Consider the following 21,014-nt stretch of genomic DNA (forward strand, 5'->3'; position numbering starts at 1 on the left):
GCGGGCAGGTGCAGCATCCGCAAGACTATTTGGTCCGTAATCTGACCTTAACTGGAGAGTGACTGTGCTGTACCAGACGCTGTTTGCGCAATTGACTGGAGTCCTGTCCAGGATGTATCCTGTTGAGCTTAGTGCCCTGTGCTTCTAGGATAGGAATCAAACCGCTGCACCTTCCGTTCGCACAACCAGGATGTTCGAGATAAAAACAATACATTGACACTCCAAAGTAATACCTCACCAGCAAAATCCACTAAAAACTCTTTAATGTCTATGTTTACACTCTTCACAGCACCTGTAGTAGTCAGTTTTTCTACCCCAGTGGTGGTGAATCGAGTTTCCCAGCATTCAACAGATGAGATACCCGGAGAAGAGCCCTAGAAGAGGTCTCCAAGCGGCCGGTGGTTAGGGGGTAGGGTGGGGGCGGGGGGCAGACACCAATGCTCCTGGCTCAGTGCTGTGTGCCATGCCATGACTTCTGCTGCCCCCTGAATAATGAGAAGATGCCAGCATCCCACTTGAGCACGCCTGCCTCACTGTGACTCAGCCCCTGGCGTCCACTGGCGGCGCTCAGTCTATCCACCATGCACGCTCTGCCTCTCGACCCGGCACCGCTATACTGCGAGCAGAATACTAATCGACCGCAATTGACCCCACCACAATCATCACCAAAGTCTTCACAACACCCTTGGGTTCACATCTCGGTTGTGTCTGCAGAACAGGCAAGGCCTCAGCTCTCTTCCTGTGATCACTGCAGATCCACAATCTTTTCTTATTCCACATCCTTACCCCACGCTCTCCAGCTGTGTGGTAAAATAATTTGAATCCGTTAATAGATTTCACTCATTTTTGGTCTTTTCGGCGGAATGCTTTTATTCTTACATTAAATTAGCTTTTTTTGTACAGTTAGATAGGATTGTTTAAAATTCACACACAAATGCACACGACGGATTAAATATTTACATGAAATTATATACGAGAATTTATCCAGATATGTAAATGTCAAACAAAGGCTTAAAATTACTACTTGAAACAACTAATCCGTCTTGTAAATTTCTGCAGGGAACAGGAGAGCACTCCCTGGTGGCTTAAACATGAGTTCCATACTATTAATTTTGGTCTAATGAGAAGAAGAGTGAGGCCTCATTGCGATCTTAGCTAAACCAGAGAGGGAGGGTGATTATTATTCGGTCATCATTATTTCTCTGAATTCTGAGCGTGTAACTCCACGCGTAGCCAGTCACACCGGGCGAGTGCGCTTGGGAAATGCTGCTGTGCGACTCGGGCCCCTGACATATGTTCTCAGGGGGCCTTTTGCCGCGTTGTCAGGGCTTTGATTCGTTAACCCAGCCTCCGTCTACGACAGACTCGATAAGCACGGTAAAGTTCAACACATTTTACAGCCTCTTTCAATTAGTCAGAAGAACACAAGCTCATTGTCATGATCACTCAAGTTTTATCGCAGCCTCTGCTATTGTTTCGTGTGACTCTGTATTTGAAAGTAATACGAAAAATTGAAAAATTATTTCTGTGCACTAGACACAGGTACAAAAGGTTGTGCAGTGATGAACCCAGGAGGATATGGATTAGGAAGTGACCGTACAGAGGACTTCCACATCACATTCAAGCAGCCCTGTTTTGACGCCACATCAGCACCGCACTCGGCGTCTCCCCCACCTCCTCCCTTAACACCGCTCTTGTATACATCTCTCCCAAGACCTGCCAAGAGCACGAGGAGGTGATGCCAGCTGTCGTCACGGGGGTGCCGCTTCCCGTGCACGGCACCACGGGGCGAGAGAGGAAAGAAGCCCTTGGCCCCCCGTCGCAGGCGTTAAAGAAATCAGCCACAGGGTAGATGTGTGAAACCCACCGACAGCTGTCTCTGGCAGGACAGACACTGGAAACACAAGCTCTTTTAGACTCAGCTGTGCAAGAGAGGCCTTGTGTCTTATAGCCTCTCGACACAAGGGAATAAAAGGGCTGCTGCAGATCCGCCGTCAGTAACGGCCTCAGCTCAAGAGTCTCTGTGTAGCAGAAGCAGGCAGCCGAAGTTGTACGGACCCCTTTGCCAACCGTTTGCTGAAAATCGTACAAATCAATATGAGTTTAAAAAGCATCGCTTGATGTTGATGCGCTGTTTTCTCTACTTTAACACAGGCTTTGAAAGAAGTGAAGAAGTAGTACTAGTGTGGCATCAGCATGGTTTAGGTGTGGCATGAGGGAGCTGCGAGTGTGGGATCAACCTATCATACAGGAGTAAGATGGAGCAGCTGTGTGGAGTAGCTGTGTTATGGATAGGGCATGTACATCACCCCCCATACAACAGGGTATAATTTTTAAAAATAATCTTTACAAAACTGCTGAACAGCTCATAAAGATATAGACAATTTTCTCATACAAAGGGCTAATAATACAATAATGCAGCATTTTTGACCTGTCATTTAACTTTTCTGAGCCATTATGAATGAATGAATAAATGAATGAATGAAAGAAACATTGAAACAAGTGAGAAATAACGATTTTAACAAATATTATAAAATGTAGAAACAGCTGGTAGAACTGTGGTTAGAGCTGCTGCCTTTGGACCCAAAGGCTGAAGGTTTGACTCTTACCCCTGGCTGTAGTACCCTTATGCAAGGTACTTACCCTAAATTGCTCTAGTAAAATTACCCAGCTGTATAAACGGGTAAAGAACTGTAAGTAGCTTAACCTTGTAAGTTCCTTTAATGAAAAAGCATCAGCTAAATAAATAAATATAAAATGCAAATGTGAAATATGCTTGTTATTGCTGTGCATGAAACCTTTTATTCGAATTCTCCAGTTTTAGGTGTTTTTTGGTCCAGGAACTGATTTCTTTCCCCCCATAAGAAATAATGCTAATTTTCTTCCTCCGATTAAACATTTCTTCAACATTTTGAAGTAAGCCAAAAAAGTAAAACTACAGGAAAGAAAACGTGAACGTAAGTGTTGAGTGCAGTGTGTATGGCGCAGGTTTGACAAATGTGGAATGGCGATATTGCAGATATTTGAAGGGATTCAAACTGGACGTGGTAGAGCTGTGCGTACACGGGAGTACAGGTGTACCCTGACCGCGTTCCAGATGTGACGTAGAGTGAAGCAGGATGACACAGACTTTCTGCTCTGTTTCAGATCTTACAGGACAACAGCATTCAGCGATTCAGATAAATAAAAAAAACCATGTTAGCCTGTCTGCTAGACTGCACCTGCTTGACTCATTTTTTCCCTGCCCTTTTCACCAATCAAACCCAAAACTCATCTTCCCTTGTGATCTTTACCTCTGGTCTCTCTTGTGTCGAACCCCTGCCCAGGGCCATCTCTTCCCTCCGCCATCTCTCTGGGTGCTTCGTGACTTCCTGGCGAGCTCGGAAAACAGCTTCCAGTTTTAAAGTTCTTTCTCTGCATCCATACCCCGAACATCCATGACAACTTGTAATCATCCATGCTGTTTCCATAGCGACAGAAAAAAATCGTAGACACCTGAAGACTGAGAAATGCTACCATGGGTGGGATGAAAATAATGTGGGGTAGTTTTGAGTTTCTGCTGCGGCTCTGATCTAGCAGGATACGTGTTACTTCCGCAAAGGTCTCAGTGGTGGTAAAAGGAGACCGAGCTACCAGAGCACCCTTCACGATACGCAGTTCCTTCCAGCTTGTAAATAATAGAAGAGATGAACTTACATTAATGATTGAGAAAATATGTCACAGAAGACAGATAGCAGGTTAGCAGAACAAAAGAAGAAAATGCTACTCACTGTAAAAAAAAAAAAAAAAAAGCTCTGCATGGGGAATAGGCATTCAGGAAGAAATGTAGCTGTCAAAGCAAATCAAACTAAATGGTCTGAGACAAGTAATCGCGTTACTACAAGCTAGTGCTACATCAATAAACATCACCATTTTGCAAAATCTGCAAGGCAAAGTCAGACAGAAGGTTCTAGCTGTCAGAAAATGGAGCGAAGATGAAGGGGGTGGAAAAAAAAACAATTAGCCTAGAGGTCTCTGGGATCATAACTAATAATTAGACTGAAATTAAGTGACAGGTTTAACAAGCAGGGATAATTTCACATTTCCTTTCTTCCTAAGGGAAATCTGGGATTTAATTGAGTTTGCAAGGCTCTCTATTTGGCAAACACTCCAAAACCAGGACGTGGTTTCCAGAGCACCCAGCTCCGTCTGTTCCTATCCCTGTCTGCCCCCCACCCGCCTCGAACCTGCCATCCTCTACGCCTGCCTGCAATCACCATCAGCTCGCGGCATCGCGGCTACAAGACTGGCAGGGAGCCCCTTTTGATTCTCTGCCCCGTGGGGGTTCTTCACATCAATCCCTCATCCCCTGTCTAAAACTGCGGGGCGCAGTTTCCCAGGCCCTCGCTGGGTGTCCAGGAACTTTCTGACAGGAGCAAAGAAAAAGGGCCCTGGGCATAATGTTCAGCATAAGATGAAGAACAATATGCATGCAACAATATGCGGGTAGTGCACTCTCACGCTCCTGCACTCCTCTAAAAGCCTTTAATAATGTGGAATTGTGTCAATTATGCTAAATGGGAGCAGAGGAAAAATCCCTGTTTACATTTCTTCACACTTTGAGGGTTTTTCTAACATGTAAAACCCAAATGGGGAGGGGTGGATCCTGACGATTTCACGGCAAGACCTTCCATTACTCACGTGCTCCTCTTTCACTCCGTTTAGTGTTTGCCGCTTCCCACACAACTCCCGCGTTACATCGACGAGTACGAAGTGCCAGAAGCAAATTGGCTCAGTCTTCCAACATCATTGTGTCCTTTTTTTCCGTGGCCCCACAGAGGGGAAATCAAAGCAGCAGGGGTCCCGTTGTGAAATTTCCCTCCCTTCACAGACTGAGACAGGATTCCCAATAAAGGGGAAGTCAATGAGCTATTAAATAGGAACTCATCTGTTTGCAAGGCTTGGCTTGTTAATGTCATTGCCTTTTTGCTGGGTCCTGCGACAGGCCGAGATGGTGCATGCCGACCCCCCCCCTCCATTTCCAAGCGAGCGTGCTCAGTGTGTTTACAACGGGCCATTTGGCCCTAATGTGCGTTCGCTCAATCGTTCGTGCTCGCATCTCCCGTCGGCAGGAACACTCTCCCTGCATGACACATCCATTAGAAACCTCATGTACTCCCCGCTGCCTTCGCACTGCCGACAACACGCTACCTTCAGAGGAGTCCCAAATATTCCCCCACCCGCCAAATCAATCGGCTTAGTTCTGTTCCTTTTAAAGTTGTCTTAAATGCTTCCTTGGAAGGAAGTCGTCACAAGCTTTTACGCCCCAAAGTGGAAAAAGATAAACATTTCCTACTAAGAGCTCTGCAGGTTGAAATTAACAGTGAAACGATGGGACTACCTGATCTGCAGCTTAGCAAAGAACCATGGAGAAGACCTACTGTCGGCCATGTCCTGGACCTCCTCAAAAATGCTAAGCCTGATGGGTTTCCTATAACCTTATTGAGCAGGGATGGACATTTTAGCAGAGAGACATTTATAAATATGAGGGCAGGGCAGGTGGAAGAGTGTTAAACATGTAGACTTTGAGCCTAAATAAGGAGCTCTGCTCCTGTACCTTTGGAACAGATACCTAGTCTGGAGTTCAATAAAATGTTGAGCTGTACATTAAAAAAAGGGTCAATACGGGAGAGAGCACGTACTGAGTGGCAGCCCATCCCAGTAGAGCGCACCACAGGGATGACCCTGTGTGATGGGTTACATCGTTAACCAATGCACCGCATCATATAAAAGCCCTGGAAATAAAAGAGCGGTTTGTACACCCCAGCAGTAAATGGTTCTGTTGTAACAGCTCAGAGAAATGACCTTGCACATGAAGGTTAAACACAATCAAAATGGGCTGAATCAAAGCAAGCACCATGGGTTTTGTCTCTATTGACCTAGCACTGGCTTACTTATAAGGCACCATTTTTAAAAGTGCATAAATAGGTAGAAGTCTAATTCCATTTTGATGAAAGTGTCAGATAGGCAGCAAAATAATAATAATGTTAATTGCGGCTCTCTTTTCATTCCTCTCAATTGTACAGGACTGAAGTCAGTCACAAGTGGTTGCCGCATTACCAGATGACCGGATTGTAAGCGCTGCTGTGAGGGAACGCCGATACGACCACATCAAGGCTACCGACGTGCAGGTTTAGTGCCAAATGCCAAAGGAAACCTGGATAATTGTGCTTAATAGAGATCGCTTGTCTGATCTGGACAGTTTTGAGAACTGGCTCCATGTCTTTGAAAGCACAGCTGATAGCACAGTAAAGGTACTGCCTTTAGATCCAAAGGTCGTAGGTTCGCTTCCCACCTCCAGCTGTCGTACCCTTGAGCAAGGTGCTGACCCTAAATTGCTCCAGTAATAACTCAGCTGTAAAAATGTATGTGTAATTGTAGGTTGTTTAACACTTTAGGTTGCTTTGGAGAAAGTGTCAGATAAACGAGTAATGTAATTTTGTCAAAGGACATAGGAAAATCTTAGGTCAATCTGGCCCACACAGAGCTCCTCTGTGCATCCCTGTCAAAGCACAGAAGTAATGACAAAGCGGACGCATCAAAAAATAAGCAGCACACATGCGACTACGAAAAGAAGTTAAAACAATTCTCTCCTTAGCATAATGATAAAGTTTCCAACCCTTAGCGATACGCAATAGGAAGTACGAGGCTTCACATACGCTGGAGAGCAATTATCCTCCAAACAATCAAGAAACCACTGACTATGCCTACCCACCCCCGCAAAACTACCCCCACAGCACCCTGAGCGCAGGTTCCACAGATGAGTCTCCTCAGCACGTCAGTGCCAAGCAGAGCCGCTGGGAGAGAGCCCACAGCTCTGCACCATCTGGGCGTACGTTTAAATCCCCGTGCCCCTGGGTCAGCAGGGAGAGATCACCACTTGCTTTCTTGCTTTAATGTTGGGAGTTGCATCTTTAGAACATCAGCGGTAGATACCACACTTCATATTCAGCACTGCAAACGAACGCCTTAACTACTCTGTTCCCGTAGAAACGAGTCAATCAAACGGTCCTTTTCTGAGTGGTTCTGTGGGGCCAGTTTATTGGTCTTCTCACAGCTGGAAATGATATTATTAATAAAACATTATAATGGCACATGGAAACACTGGCATCTCAGCATACAGACATCATACAATAGCTCTGATGTGTCAAGGAAACGCTTATTTAAAAAAGGACAAGCATAATACAAATTCATAATTAAAGCAATTATTTTCATAAAAGGAAAAGAAAACAAAAAAATACACTGGTTCTGGCTGCAAATGATTAAAGCGATTAAACTTAAGGAGGCGCCACAAAAAATTCCCAGTCTACTGGACAGTTTTTTCCTTTACAAATACAAAATAACACAAGACCACAGGACAATGCCTCATTGCTTTAACATTATGAAAACCCTTGAATACATTTTAAGGTGATCAGTTTCATCAGCCAGCACTTTCACCTATTAAAGCCACAAGTCTCAACCAGTGCACTCCAAGAAGTGTATAGGCACCATGCAGAAAATGGGGGTCTGTTCCTTGAGCAAATAATCAAAGTGGGCACACTGTCAGTCAGTTCGATTCCACTCAGCAAGTTCAGATCCAACATACTCCCAATGAGTACACATGCTACCCTCACACTCAGCGCACTTTACTTCCAGCACTATGTTCAAACACACCATGCCAGAACACACCTAAATGGATCAAAAGTCAGGTACTATGCTCACCGCTAAAACACTCAAAGCTACTATCAACACTCACACAGCCCATACACCATAACTATTAGTAGTAATCGTTATAATAACTCCCAAGACAGCTGATACCTGCCCAAAGAGGGTAAGGACAGTGATGAATGATAGGCAGGGCAATCAGCCTTCAAAAAGCAACTAGGGCTAACTCAGCCAACCTCCAGGGGGCGAAATAGGAAACCCCTCTTCCCAATGACCTATTTAGCCATCATTGTGACAGTACCCGTGGGGTGTGCGGTGGTGCAGTGGGTTGGACCGGGTCCTGCTCTCCAGTGGGTCTAGGGTTCGAGTCTCGCTTGGGGTGCCTTGCGACGGACTGGCGTCCCATCCTGGGTGTGTCCCTTCCCCTCCGGCCTTACGCCCTGTGTTGCCGGGTAGGCTCCAGTTCCCCGCGACACCGTATGGGACACGCAGTTTCAGAAAATGTGTGTGTGTGTGTGTGTGTGTGTGTGTGTGTGTGTGTGTGTGTGTGACGGTACCCTTGAGAGCGATCTTTCCAAAGAGGTTTACCGAAGCAGTATTTACTGAACAGCAAAAAGAAACCAGCGTGAAGACCCCATCTGACTCACTTCATCCCCATGCTGAACTTCTGTGACCTTGCTTTGTGTGCCCATCCAACCTTGCGTACCATGCTCTCAAATTGTCAAGCTTCAAAATACCCACCAATTAAGCTGCCCATTTGTCCTCTTAGAGAGATGATTCGCTGCTCTCCATAGGGAATCTGGAACGTTGCCTCATATTGCAACACTGTTACTGCGTCCATTGCTGTGGACAGGTAAATGCATCTCCGACTGTCATATTTTACATTCATTCGTTAATCTGACACTTTTTTCTAAAGCAACTTACAATGTTATTCTACCTACAATTATTTACCCATTTATACAGCTGGTAATTTTACCAGAGTAATTTAGGGTAAGTACCTTGCTCAAGGGTACTACAGGGGAGCTGAAACATGAACATGCAACCTTTGGGTCTAAAGGCAGCTGTTCCAACCACTACGCTACCAGCTGTCCCAGTTAGATTTAAGGACTGTCTACCTATGCCTGGTGGGGTGTTATTTTAGCAAATTTACACTCATCGGTATTCCTTGGGGGGGTGTCGCAGAGGGTTTGACTGGGTCCTGCTCTCTGCTGGGTCTGGGGTTCGAGTCCCGCTTGGGGTGCCTTGTGACAGACTACCGGCCCGTCCTGGGTGTGCCCCCTCCCCCTCCAGCCGTATGCCTTGTGCCGGTTAGGCTCCGGCTCACCGTGATCCCCACTTGAGACAAGCGGCTTCAGCCACTCTGTGCGTGCATGTGTGTGTGTGTGATATCCCTGTGCAGGAGATGTGTGATGTATGAGCAAAAGGACAGGTTTTGTAAGGATAGGGGTTACAGATGCAACAATAGTTACAAGACAGGGGCTAAAGGTTAGGATGGAGGGCTTGTGCTGCACAAACTTCAAGTGGGAAAGGAAGCACTCCAACTACTTACAGCCAATCCACATGTGATTTGCGATAAATACTGATACCAAAGATGAACTTGTCATGAATGCAGCTGTTTCCAGGGGTAGTACTGAGTTTTACGCACCTACTCGCGGAAAAAAAACAAACTAAACTTACTTAAGAATAACATGTCTGCAACTATGTTTCTCTTTCTCCTAACGTAATGGACAAATTGTATTTCTCTGAGATGTACGCTGCTTTGGAGAAAAGCATCTGCTAAATTAATAAATGTAGTGCAAACGTACTGCTGTACACCAGATGCAAAATGAAACGGAAGACACCACCATCTGAGCAGATGATATTATATCAAGTTAAGCAGATGAGGTCAGAGCTTGTTTTGACCGCTCCGAGAGTCCATAAGTGGTTGTGAACTGTAAACGTGATGGACGCACGCCATGAATCTGACCACGACTTTGGCTCCAAACGTCATTGTGAAAACGTGTGAACGCAACATTGACCCTCAGCGTCACCGAAAGACATTCCGACCTTCCACATGACTCAAAGTCTCTGGGATGTGAGACAAGACTTTGACCCTGACGTGAGCGTCATACCCAAGAGCCAGTGGATCTGGCATATTTACTATAAAATGGCTGGGGTGAAACAGCCCGGCTGTCTAATTGAGGAACGGTGATGAATGCGAGTCGCATCCGTGCGAAGACGAGCGACGAACAGCAAGAACGAAAGCGCTGCAGCAGGAAGGGAGGGAGGGAGGGAGGGCTGGAAAAGCGGGTGAGCCGTTGAAGAAGAGGTGCCATTGGCACAGGAGCCGCCCAATTAGCGCCACACGGCATGGCTCGCGCCAGATTAAAAGGGCATTTAGGAAAACGGCCTCCCTCTTGCAGTAATAAGCAGGCATGACAATTCGACCCTGAAGAGGCCAGCAAACCGCCAGCAATCCCATGCTCTCCTCTGTGAGCATGCTATTTGATCTCAGTTAAAACATAAATGTCCAGTCTTTTAGGGTAGTTTTTGCAATTTTTCTTTAAAAAAAAGAAAAAAAAAATCACTCTGCCAAGGGATAAAAATGTGCTTTAATCTATGTGCGCACTGCCCTGTTGATTTTATACTCCTGCTACTGCCCTGGAAATAAGACTTCTAAAGAAAATATGCTTCATTTCTACAACTAAGATTTAGGATGCCAAAGACAGGTTATTTAAATACATAGCTTAATCATATGAGGAAAAAAAGGAAAGGGGGGGATTTATTAGGAACTTATGTCAAAACTTTAGACAAGCGAACAAGTACACAGTTGGGTCAGAATGGGCTGTGTGAGCTGACATTTTTAACTGGAATAATCTCTCATCAAAATGCATCTTTTATTCAAATGACTAATTTAACCCCCACTAGCTAAATCAAACATGAACACTTTTCTTTAGTGGAGCTCGAAGTAATGTAATAGTTCACCTTACTTAGCCCCATTTTGTTCCTTTGTGAGAATTTGATTCCAGTGGCCAATTAAGGCACAGCAATCAAAATGAAAATCAATTAACCTCTATTGTCTGTTTAAAAGTTGGCCGCCAATTGTCTAATAATATTTCGATTCTCAAATACGTTCAGTGATTAGTGGTAAACGTGTTTTTGGAATGAAACAAACAAAAATAGCTGTTCCAGAGGTCGAAAATGTGGAAACTTGGATCAAGTCAAAACTTACTTTAAAAGAGCCAAGATAACCTGATTTTAAGGAATTCTGTTCAGCCATTTCAAATAAAACTCTTATATTTTAACACAGATAGCTTGAAAAGTTCAGGAGCAAAGTCCACAAGGACGAGAATAAACCCACAAAAGAGCTTTTGTAATACAATTTCTATTCATCTATACCTGTTCTCTGTATAGGAAAAAAACAAAACACTAACTTTATGGCAGTACCACAAATGACATTTCCTCATCTTTTCTCTCCATTGGTTTCCTGTAGCATTCTCAATCAAGTTTAAAACTTCAGCTACGGCCTACAAGACACAAACGGATCAGCTCAGCAATACCTACAAAACCTTGCCGTTCACTGATCCAACCAGAACGCTTGTATGCATCTTGGCCACTTGGCGATTGCACACGCAAGAGGTCCAAAGTCAAAAAAATCAGAGGTTCTTGTTCTGACTCCATTGTGGTGGAATCATCTTCTCCCTCTGCCACTCAGAACCGCTGAATCTCTTTCAGTACTTAAGAAGTCTAAAAACCCAGAGCCACTTCTCTCCTGATCTCCGAACCGATCAAAAAAGATGCATCGCACCATGTGTCACAACCACCTTTGCATTTCCTATCAGTACTACAGGCAGTCCCCGGATGACAAACGAGTTCCGCTCCTCAGTCTGTCTTTAAGTTGGATTTGTATGTATTTCGGAACAGTTAGGCATGGTTTGTGTCTAACGACAGTTAGTCGAATGCTTGTCTCAGTATATAGCATATCGTGTGCCTTTCTTTGCATCAAAAAAAATGAAACACTTGTCCTACCTGGGGCTCACGCACCCACGAGCCAATGAGCCAATGCAGACATGCAATGCTTGGATGCGCGTAGAAAAGTAGCGCCTGTTTGTTGCTACAAATCACTGAATGTACAGTAAGTCGAACTTCCAATATAATAGGCTTCACATTCACATTTATTCATTTAGCAGACGCTTTTCCACAAAGTGACGTACATCTCACAGAAAATACAATGTGTGTATGACATTATCAGAGAAAGAGACATGGATGCAGACGCATGATTATTAAGTGCAGTTACATTATTTCTCTCCACCACATGAACCAATGTTCATCACACGAGTGGCTGCATAAAACTTTATCAGAATATCCAAAATTCGATCACCTAAGTAATATACATATTTGTTTTTTTTTAAAAATGGGGTGATTTGCAACTACGGGTTGTACGTAAGTCAGACGTTTACGACCCGGAGACTGCCTGTATATGCAACTACTTGTGTAATTCCAACAATCAAAAATGGTGATATTGGACAAATACTGATTACACAATCTTATGTCTGTATTTAAAAAAAAAATAAAAAATTGTAGGTGCCACGCACTTCTGTTTACTCTGAGCTGTGTGTTGCTTTGAAGTGTCTGCTAAATGAATGAGTAGAAACATAAGAACTCATGGAAAGTCCACGTGAAGTCCAGTGTGTTGGTCTTTGGTCTGTCTCTCGGTAATGCGTGCTCTTAATTCTAGATATGTGAACTGCTGATTCTCATTGTCAACGGCCTTGACCATCATTACTATGGATCGTCACTCATTGGCAGCAGAACTCATTTAAGCTTCCAACGCTGCACTTATCACAGGCGGGAGTGGAATGAGCTGTGCTATACAGGTGTCTTGTCTGTACACAAGCTGCCATGGTCCACCTAGTCTGTCTCACCTCTCAACTGTCAAGATCTGTCACCCCCTCTCACCCCCAATATTCAGACACTCAAACACTCATGGGACCGGCACTCCTGTCCAGCTCTGTCCCTTGACATGGCAGACCTCCTGCATGCCCCTTCCTTGACAGCCCACCTATGGAGACAGGTTCAGGACAAAATGTGTGCGAGACTGTAATTTTACACATACTCATATAAAGGAAATAATACAAGCTGACTACAGCCACCAACAAATACTATCACGACAAGTGTTGGATCCTCATCAAACAAGGGAAATACAGTAATTGAGAATCCATATCGTACAGATAATCAATAACACAACCCAACTAAATTTTTCAAGGATGTTATGTAGATTTTTTGTGTTGATTATGATTAGTTAAAGTTCACAGATTATAGAAATACAACTAGTTCTTCTACAATCTAAGTTTTACTTTGGCACTTTACAGCTACTGGAAGATTCACAAAGGCACCAGAACATTCTAGAAAGCATCAGATCCTAAAAAAGTACTCGAACATTTTGCGAACAGAATCCGGAGGCAAAATTCACCAAAATGAGTTAATTTTAAGAATGTGGAATGTTTTTCTACAAACCTATGTATAGTACAAACAAATGGCAAATGTATGCTTAATCTAACAAAATTGAATAGAAAATGCAAAAAGAGACAAACTAAAATTGTTACATTGTTAAATCAATTGTCCTATAATGTGATTAAATCTCATCTAATCACTTCATGCATGTCACCTTTCACATTTTACACACGCACCCACACATCCATCCACCCACCCATCCATCCATCCATCCATCCATCCATGACTCTCACACTGACAGCCACTTCTCCAGCTAGTGAAACAGGTAATGCATTAATGTATTCTAAAACACAAAAACTAACTGCTCTCTTGAAATACATACACTCCCATTTTTGCTACAAGCATGCCCAGGAGACCTATTTAAAGGAGCTGTAAAATCTGTATCCTTTAATCTTACTAACAAAGCACAAAGAAAAGAAGTACTAACAATATAATAATGCTGATAACTTCACTGAATATTCATTAAAAAAAAAGAGCTTTTAGAGCACACTGTCAGTGTATAAGAAGTGTATGCAGGAGGACACTTGCATAAAAGTACACCAAATCAAGTGATCAGGGAGATAACCGAGAGAACTTTACATTATGATTACACTTTGTTATGCTGACACTTGACACGATGCCACTTACACAGCATCATAAAAGTGAAGAACAAAAATCTACATCTCAACATCTGGCAAAGGAGGCGGCTGTCACTGACATATTTCAGAAAGACAAAGCACATGAGCTCTGAACTGAGTGCAGCTTCTGTAAATGGTTGTCCATAGAAGCCCACGTCCTTGAAACTATTATGAATGGTCAATCCCTGCTTCTTATTCAGATTCTTTTCAGTTAAAACATTTGAAACAGTCAAACCACAGTCACATATTTTTCGCAGAGGTCACTTGTATTTGGATTGCCGCCAGTTTCACTGTCATCACAACTGCGACATTAGATATTTAATCTGAAGAAATCTTAAAAATACACGTCAGTCAATGGTTAAGTTTGAAATATTTGCTGAGGTTATTCGAGTTGAATCCCAAGGGGGCCGCAGCGGTTTGCCGTTTCTAATCTGAGCCAGCAAACTTTACACCACACATCTAGCGCTTTAACCACGGATCCACCTCCTTACGGGCTGGGGGCGGACAGATTCAGACCCCAAGCCTGCCAACCCGCAGAGTAACCTCTCAATTAAGATACAGCTTTGCAGCTCAAGCAGCAGGTATTATAATTTCATCTCCGGATAACGACTTCCAATAACGTCAACAAACACCAAGACTAAAGAAGCAGCAGATAAAAGATTGGAAATGCGCATTCCTGCAGCACAAAGAAAGAGACCACATGTGAACGACGATGCCGGCCATGGAGTATTGCTGGACAGGGAAAAGATGGCCAAAACCCTCAGTTCCACTCAGACAGTCTTGCTGGTCACCGGCAGAAAAGGAGGTTCAGACGAAGTCCAGCTTTCAAAGTGACTCAAGCTTGTCTGTCAAGTTCCTTCACTGGGCTTCCTGCAAATTTTTAGAGCTCACGGGTGTGCAGACCGAGCCCACCTGTGTCCATGGTGCTTCCATGCCAACACTATGCTCTTGGCCTGCAAGGCAAGGTGGGAGTGCTGAGCAGGGGCCAAGGGTAGTGCCAGCTTAACCCTTGTGCCAGTTGAGCTGCAGGAAAAATGCATGCTGGGTCGTTGTCCAAGCATACTTTGCACAGAATGGGGCCAGAACGGAGCCAAATTCACACTATCCGCTTCCAAAATCAACAGCTCCCTGACAGCACGGGACGAGGTGGCATTGCTAACTGATGTATAATTTGTGAGCGAAGGCCAGGACAGTGTAAGGTCCTGTCCTCATTTCTCCAGGAACATCTAAAGGTACAACCGCATGGGCAAAACCAGTACAGTCGTACCTAAAGACACAGCCATTCAGGTTATGAGAATCTTATCGTACGAGGACTTCCATTTAATGCCCTGCATCGGCTGTCGGGGCATTTCTTCAAGTTTACGTGACCAAAATTTGGATTGTGTCAACACCTGAGAGTTGAGCGGTACAAAACCAGAGCCATCAGGCAGTCATCTTCACGGTAATAGTTCAGCGCATTCAGCGCACGCTGCATTAAGTTCTCAACATCCATTAGCCCTTCTCTGCTAGTTTCACCTGTTACACTCTCAGTGATTACGGTCCCATTTGGACTGTGAAAACCATGCCAACATTTATTTTCATTGTTTTTACTCATTTCTTTTTACAGTTGTTTTGCTTTTTGCATTAAAAGTTGAATTAAACGTTGAAAATCGTAAGTATGTATGTCGTGTGTGCAGTTGTTTCTTAATTGTACACAATAAGGAGTAAAGAGCCAAGTGAGAGCAGGTACACAGTCATACAGTATTAGAGTAATTAATGAAGAGAAACTGGTTTGTTACATGTTACAATAACTAATGTGAACTGTTGAAATAACTGTGTCCATTGTAATGTGATCTGGGGATATCTTAGCATAAACCGGTGTCAATTTGACAGCTTGTGAATACAATTTTTATACATTCAAACTAATCAAACTTCGAGTTATCAAAATGTACCTAACTAGCGGGATTTCGGAGATGAATTACCTTTGTAAGGTGGAGGAAACTGTATTGTACTTGGACAGTTACTAAATACCTTCCCATCTCCTAAGATCCACCCATGAGCCCAAGTGGTGCACATCCCTCCGCTTTCTGCAACTGAGCCCGTCAGGGCACCATGGCGTTACATCGTCTTTGAATCGCCACCACCTTCTTCGGCTATAACCATTTGAACTTCAGCCTGCAAATGAACAGCCAAGACCTGAAGGTTACAGTATTTTGGTGAACTCCCTGTGAAATTAAAGTTCTCTCAGAAAACACTACCCCCTACACATCTAAATCCCTACTCCTTACACCCCTATGGCCCTAGAGTATCACACCACCTTCCAGGTTCAGCATTTTCCTGCCCTCCCAAACCTGAAACTGGCATCCTGGGTGCCATTCAGACTGCAGGGCCCCCTGTGGGTACAGATCACAACCCCCCACAATCCCCCTGAGCAAGCCCACCCCCACACTAGCAGAGGGAATCACTCCTCCTCCCCATCTCTGCCACCTGGCCATCATGACAGCTTGGTGTTATTTCATATCACCTACCTTTATTAGAATGCTGGGATAGATTTTTTTTTTTTTCCATTTCTGCACGAGATAGATATGCTGTAATTTATGCCAATATATGTAATTAAAAAAAAAAAAAAAAAACTGAAATCCCCCATGCCACAGGAGCAAAACCTATTCAGATGAATTACACCGGATATGTCCAAATTCCTACCTGTCACTGCCCAATCCAAGCTAAATCTAAATCACAATGTATGACTCCCCCCCCCCCCAAGCTTCATTAATTTCTCTGCTTATATGAAACATTACCCAGAGAACACTGAAAAATTTTAGAAGGAAAGAGGGAAAAAAAAAAAAAAAACTGAAAAGTAACCTTCAGCCCTTGAGACAACTCTCGGTGAGGCCTTTGTGAGGAATCCAAAATGCGGTAAAAACAAAAACTTATCCCAGCAGGTTAACATCAAATCCGAGGACACGGAGAGCTCACCCTTGAAGGCTGTCCAGCTCTCACTACATTAAACAAGCGAGAGTCAATGGACCATGCTGCGTTCCCCGACCTTGAGCACAACAGAGAGGGGATGAGAACCCAACGTGCTCTGTCCGCAGTAAGCGGACGGAATCGGTATTTACTGAGACCCAGTGGCTCGAACCCGGCCCTGCGCGTTGCGTAATCCGCACAAGATTAGAGCGTGTGGAGTAAATTAGACAGAAGGTAAAGCAATTAGCAGGGAGGAAAATTATGCTAATGAACCCACCGAGCTTGTTAGGTCATTTTCATTATGCATGTTAAGCCATGACTCTGGGTAGGGTTTTTCAGAGGAAGATTAATTGTTGCATAAAGAAATAAAAGGGGCAGAATTAGACTTCATAATTCAGGACACATAAACAACCTAAAAGCCTCTCTTTCGAGGATACAAATTTCAGGAGATTAATCGTCACCCATGCTCAGTATGCCTGCATTAAGGAGAAGTATTTTAAAGAGCTGGGCCCTTCAAATACAGTCAGTGGGGGGGACAAAGGAAAAGATGGAATAAGGAGCGTTTTCCCAGCCAGCTGGGTGTGTGGTAACTGGTACTCAAGAGGTGGCACTGTCTGTGTAATTGCTGTATAGACAGACTGACAGACACTGACAGACATATTTTATTTTTAATAGTCTCCAGTTATAGGGGGGACGTGGTGGCGTGGCAGGCTCAGCCAGTGCCCGCTGTGTGGCGGGTCTAGGATTTGAGCCTTGCTTGGGGTGCCTTGCGATGGAATGGCATCCCGTCCAGGGAGTGTCCACTCCCCCTTCGGTGTGTTGCTGGGTGAAGCTCCAGTTCGCCGCAACCCCGCTCAGGACAAGCGCTTGTTGACAGCAGTTGGTTGGTAGTCTCCAGTTCTAGTGGGATTCAACTGTACATTACACAGATACAGAGTCTGCTTTTTTTAATCTTATTGTTAATTTGCTTTATTAAGTATTCACTGATCCACACTTTTTTTTGCCATCAGCGATGCTAATGTTTCTGGCATTCCTTTCCTTTATTTTGTGTTATTCCTGCTGGTGTAAATACGTGGGGTGGTTTTATTTTTTTTCTGCAGTGTCTCGAACTCATCCTGTTTGAAAAACTGACATTTGATTTGCATTACAATTCTAGTGAATTCTGGAACATCAGGACACACTTCTGGAAATAATTAGAAAGTTACTTTTGAAAGAAAGAAAAATTCACTTAATCCCAGTTCGCTTAAAATTCCTTCTGGTGTCGAAACGCAGCGGTTCAGGATGTTCGGCTGCAAAAGGAAATGTGGGAAACCATTTACCCTGTCTTTGCCAGCCCTGCAGGCCACAGAAGAGGGGCACTTGTGAGGACAGAATCCTGAAACACAGGCCCCTGCGGGAACGAATTCACGGAGATGCCGATAACTTGTGTCTTTTTCAGTTCATATGTATTTCCTGCCCTGAAGGCCATTTCAGACAGATGAGGGAAAACTAATTCCTGAGATCGCTGTGCCACAGGTGTCAATAATTCGGAACGTTTTGAGTCCATTCTGAAACAAAACATTTACATAGCAATGTTTATTTAAATAAAAAATAAAAAAACAGGACAAGTGAACATGGAAACCCTATCTGTAAGGGGAAGAACGGTCCGAACCATAACTTACACTGGGTTTGTTTTTTAAAGACAGCAAACCATAAATAAAACGTACAAATGAAGTGGTTAATCAAACGTTTACGAAACCTTTCGCCATGTCAATATGCATTAGGCGTTGACTGATTTGCCATTTGCCTAATTAATCAATCGCTCGCTCCAAATCGCATTCCATTACCTCCTTCACCAGCCAGTCGCCACGCAACCTTTGCATGAATAAATCTCTTTTGTTTAGCGGGAAAAAATCGACGGTTATTTATCTGTCCGCTGCACCCGGGGCTAAAAGCAGGACCTGGCACGACGCAGGCGATTTTAAGTGCATTATTTTTGTTCTTCCCTCCAAACAGAGAGTGGTCCGTGGGAGCTGACTCGTCACCTGACTCAGCTGATTTATATTTTCCAGGTTTTAATTCATTGCATGTTGAAAGCATCACGCTCAGCGCTTTAGCATTAATCTCCTGAACCTTTGCCCCGTCTGACCCAGTTCCCACATTCTGGGGGCATCAGGCCTCTTGACTGCATCCATCAGCGAACTGGGGCTCTGCTCCTGGACTTCCAACAAACATACCTTAAGGGAGCAGAAGGCAGAGTACCAGTCAATCACATCGCTTTGAGAAGACATTCCTTTGGGGGCGGGAGACATCCTCCCTGCCACAGGGCAGCGGCCCACGTTGGGACAGGTGCTCCGACTGCTGCTCTCCGAACCTTGACCACTTTCGGACCAGTTTGCGGCGTTCCATTTTTATCGCCTTAACAGCTGTTCTGGCAGCTGGCCTGAAAACGGGGCTCTAATTTGGGCCGCCCTCCATCTTTTGGCTCCATTCCCAGCGAAGGGCAGTGGAGGGCGGTCCCTGCTACCCACGAGTCGCCACTCCACGCTTCGCCCCAGAGACGTGCCACAGGATACCCAATCCGCTGAAATCATGGCAAACCATTCATTTACACTGTTTTCTCATTTTCTTGTGAAACACACAACACTGAACGCATTTTCATCAAAACAGGATAAAACAATGAATTGTGTTATTTTTTAATAATGAACAAAGAAATAATGAAAACATGTATTTTCAATGCTCACTTTCATTGACCACTTGTCCAAGGCAGAGGCCAGGGTATACCCTGGTACGTACAGACACACACGCATGCATGCACACAAAGTGCAACTTAGTCACCAATTCACCTGTAATACATCTCTTTGGAGGATGAGGGGAACCTCACATGAACCACGGGGAAAACATGTACATAAACAGGGAATTTTATTTTTTCCTCTACTTGTTAGTAGGAATCTGAAATGGCTATGGCTTTAAAAAAAAAACAAACTAAATATTTAAACAGAAATACAGAACAGCAAAGGCTTTGATGTACAACTATGACCTCTGCAGGACCACTATAGCAGGCACGAGCGGGACAACGGACACTGTCCTACCGTCATGAAGCCATCCAGCAGGCCAGAGTCGGGTTTGGGTGGAGCCTGGAGCCGCTCCATGGACCACTTCTCAATGATGGAGGACACCTGGGCGTTCTCCGTGTTGAGGATGCGGAAGCCGGTCATGTTGACCCCGCTGTAGCGGTACGGCTCCACATCCAGAGCAAAGAGGTCCTGGAAAAGGAATGTGGTAAGGGGCTGTGAGTGACTGGCTCACCCTCAGCCTGCCCAGGCACTGCAGAAAACGCATTCGAGAACCCGCACCAGAGTGGCGCTGTGCTATAAAGGCCTCCCGCGGAGAAAAGCGTCACATCAAATAAGTCTTCTATGTAAAAAGATGCTGTGAATGAATGTGATTCAGGCATCTGCAAACGACCCCGACGGATTTTATTTGCATACACACATTCGCAGACACTCAAGCACTGACAGCCACATAAAAAGACACACACACACACACACACACACACACACACACACACACACACACACAGAGATGCATTCCAGCTGGAAAAACACATTTACAAAAAGGTGGAAAAACACAGAGATGCACACAGTCATTCCAGTACAACGCAGAGGTCAACATGTATTCACAGAGAGAAAGACATCTTCAGCGACACCCACAAATAAACATTCACACACAGATACGCATTGAGACACTGGGCTGGACACAAACAAGATGCGCCTTCGCACACAAACACGTGAATGACACGCTCATAGATCACTTAAAAGGTGCTGATCCCTGAAGAGTTGCATCAGGAACCGGAGTGAAAACTGGCAGAAAAGGAGGGCCATATGTCACTTCTCCACAGCAGCTTTCTGCTTCCTCGTGGGTGAATGAGACTCATCATTCTGTGCCGCTTTCTGACAAACGGACTGGTTACGCCATTTCTCCGCTCCCTGTCTTTCTCGCTTGTCCTCAGTTTGCTCATTTGCAAAAGTGAAAACCTGCCGTTGCCTTGGCCGCCAAAATCCAGCCTCGGCAGGAGCTGGGAAACTGGCGGGTTGGGTTGGAGGACACGTGGACGCCCACGTAAGTATACTACCATCAGGGTTCTAAGGTGACATAAGCAAACTATCGAACAAACCTGTCCCCCTTCACTTGTGCTGAATCCCAATTTATTTTATCTAAATTTATTTTGCCACATACGAAGTTAGGTGTTATAATATGGTACAATAATGAGTAACAGCTTAAACAAAGGAGCAT

The 21,014-nt window shown here is 44.5% G+C and overlaps 1 protein-coding gene across 1 annotated transcript in view; it reads right to left on the reverse strand.

The window, feature by feature from the left end:
• Window positions 1–21,014, reverse strand: part of LOC108937209 (glutamate receptor ionotropic, kainate 2) — a 152,927-nt gene that overhangs the window by 68,017 nt on the left and 63,896 nt on the right. Inside the window, exon 7 of the mRNA XM_029254144.1 lies at window positions 19,811–19,984. Coding sequence (XP_029109977.1) covers window positions 19,811–19,984 — 174 coding nt within the window. The remainder of the gene's footprint in view (window positions 1–19,810; window positions 19,985–21,014) is intronic.

The sequence above is a fragment of the Scleropages formosus genome, chromosome 8, assembly GCF_900964775.1.
Source record: "Scleropages formosus chromosome 8, fSclFor1.1, whole genome shotgun sequence".
NCBI lineage: Eukaryota > Metazoa > Chordata > Actinopteri > Osteoglossiformes > Osteoglossidae > Scleropages > Scleropages formosus.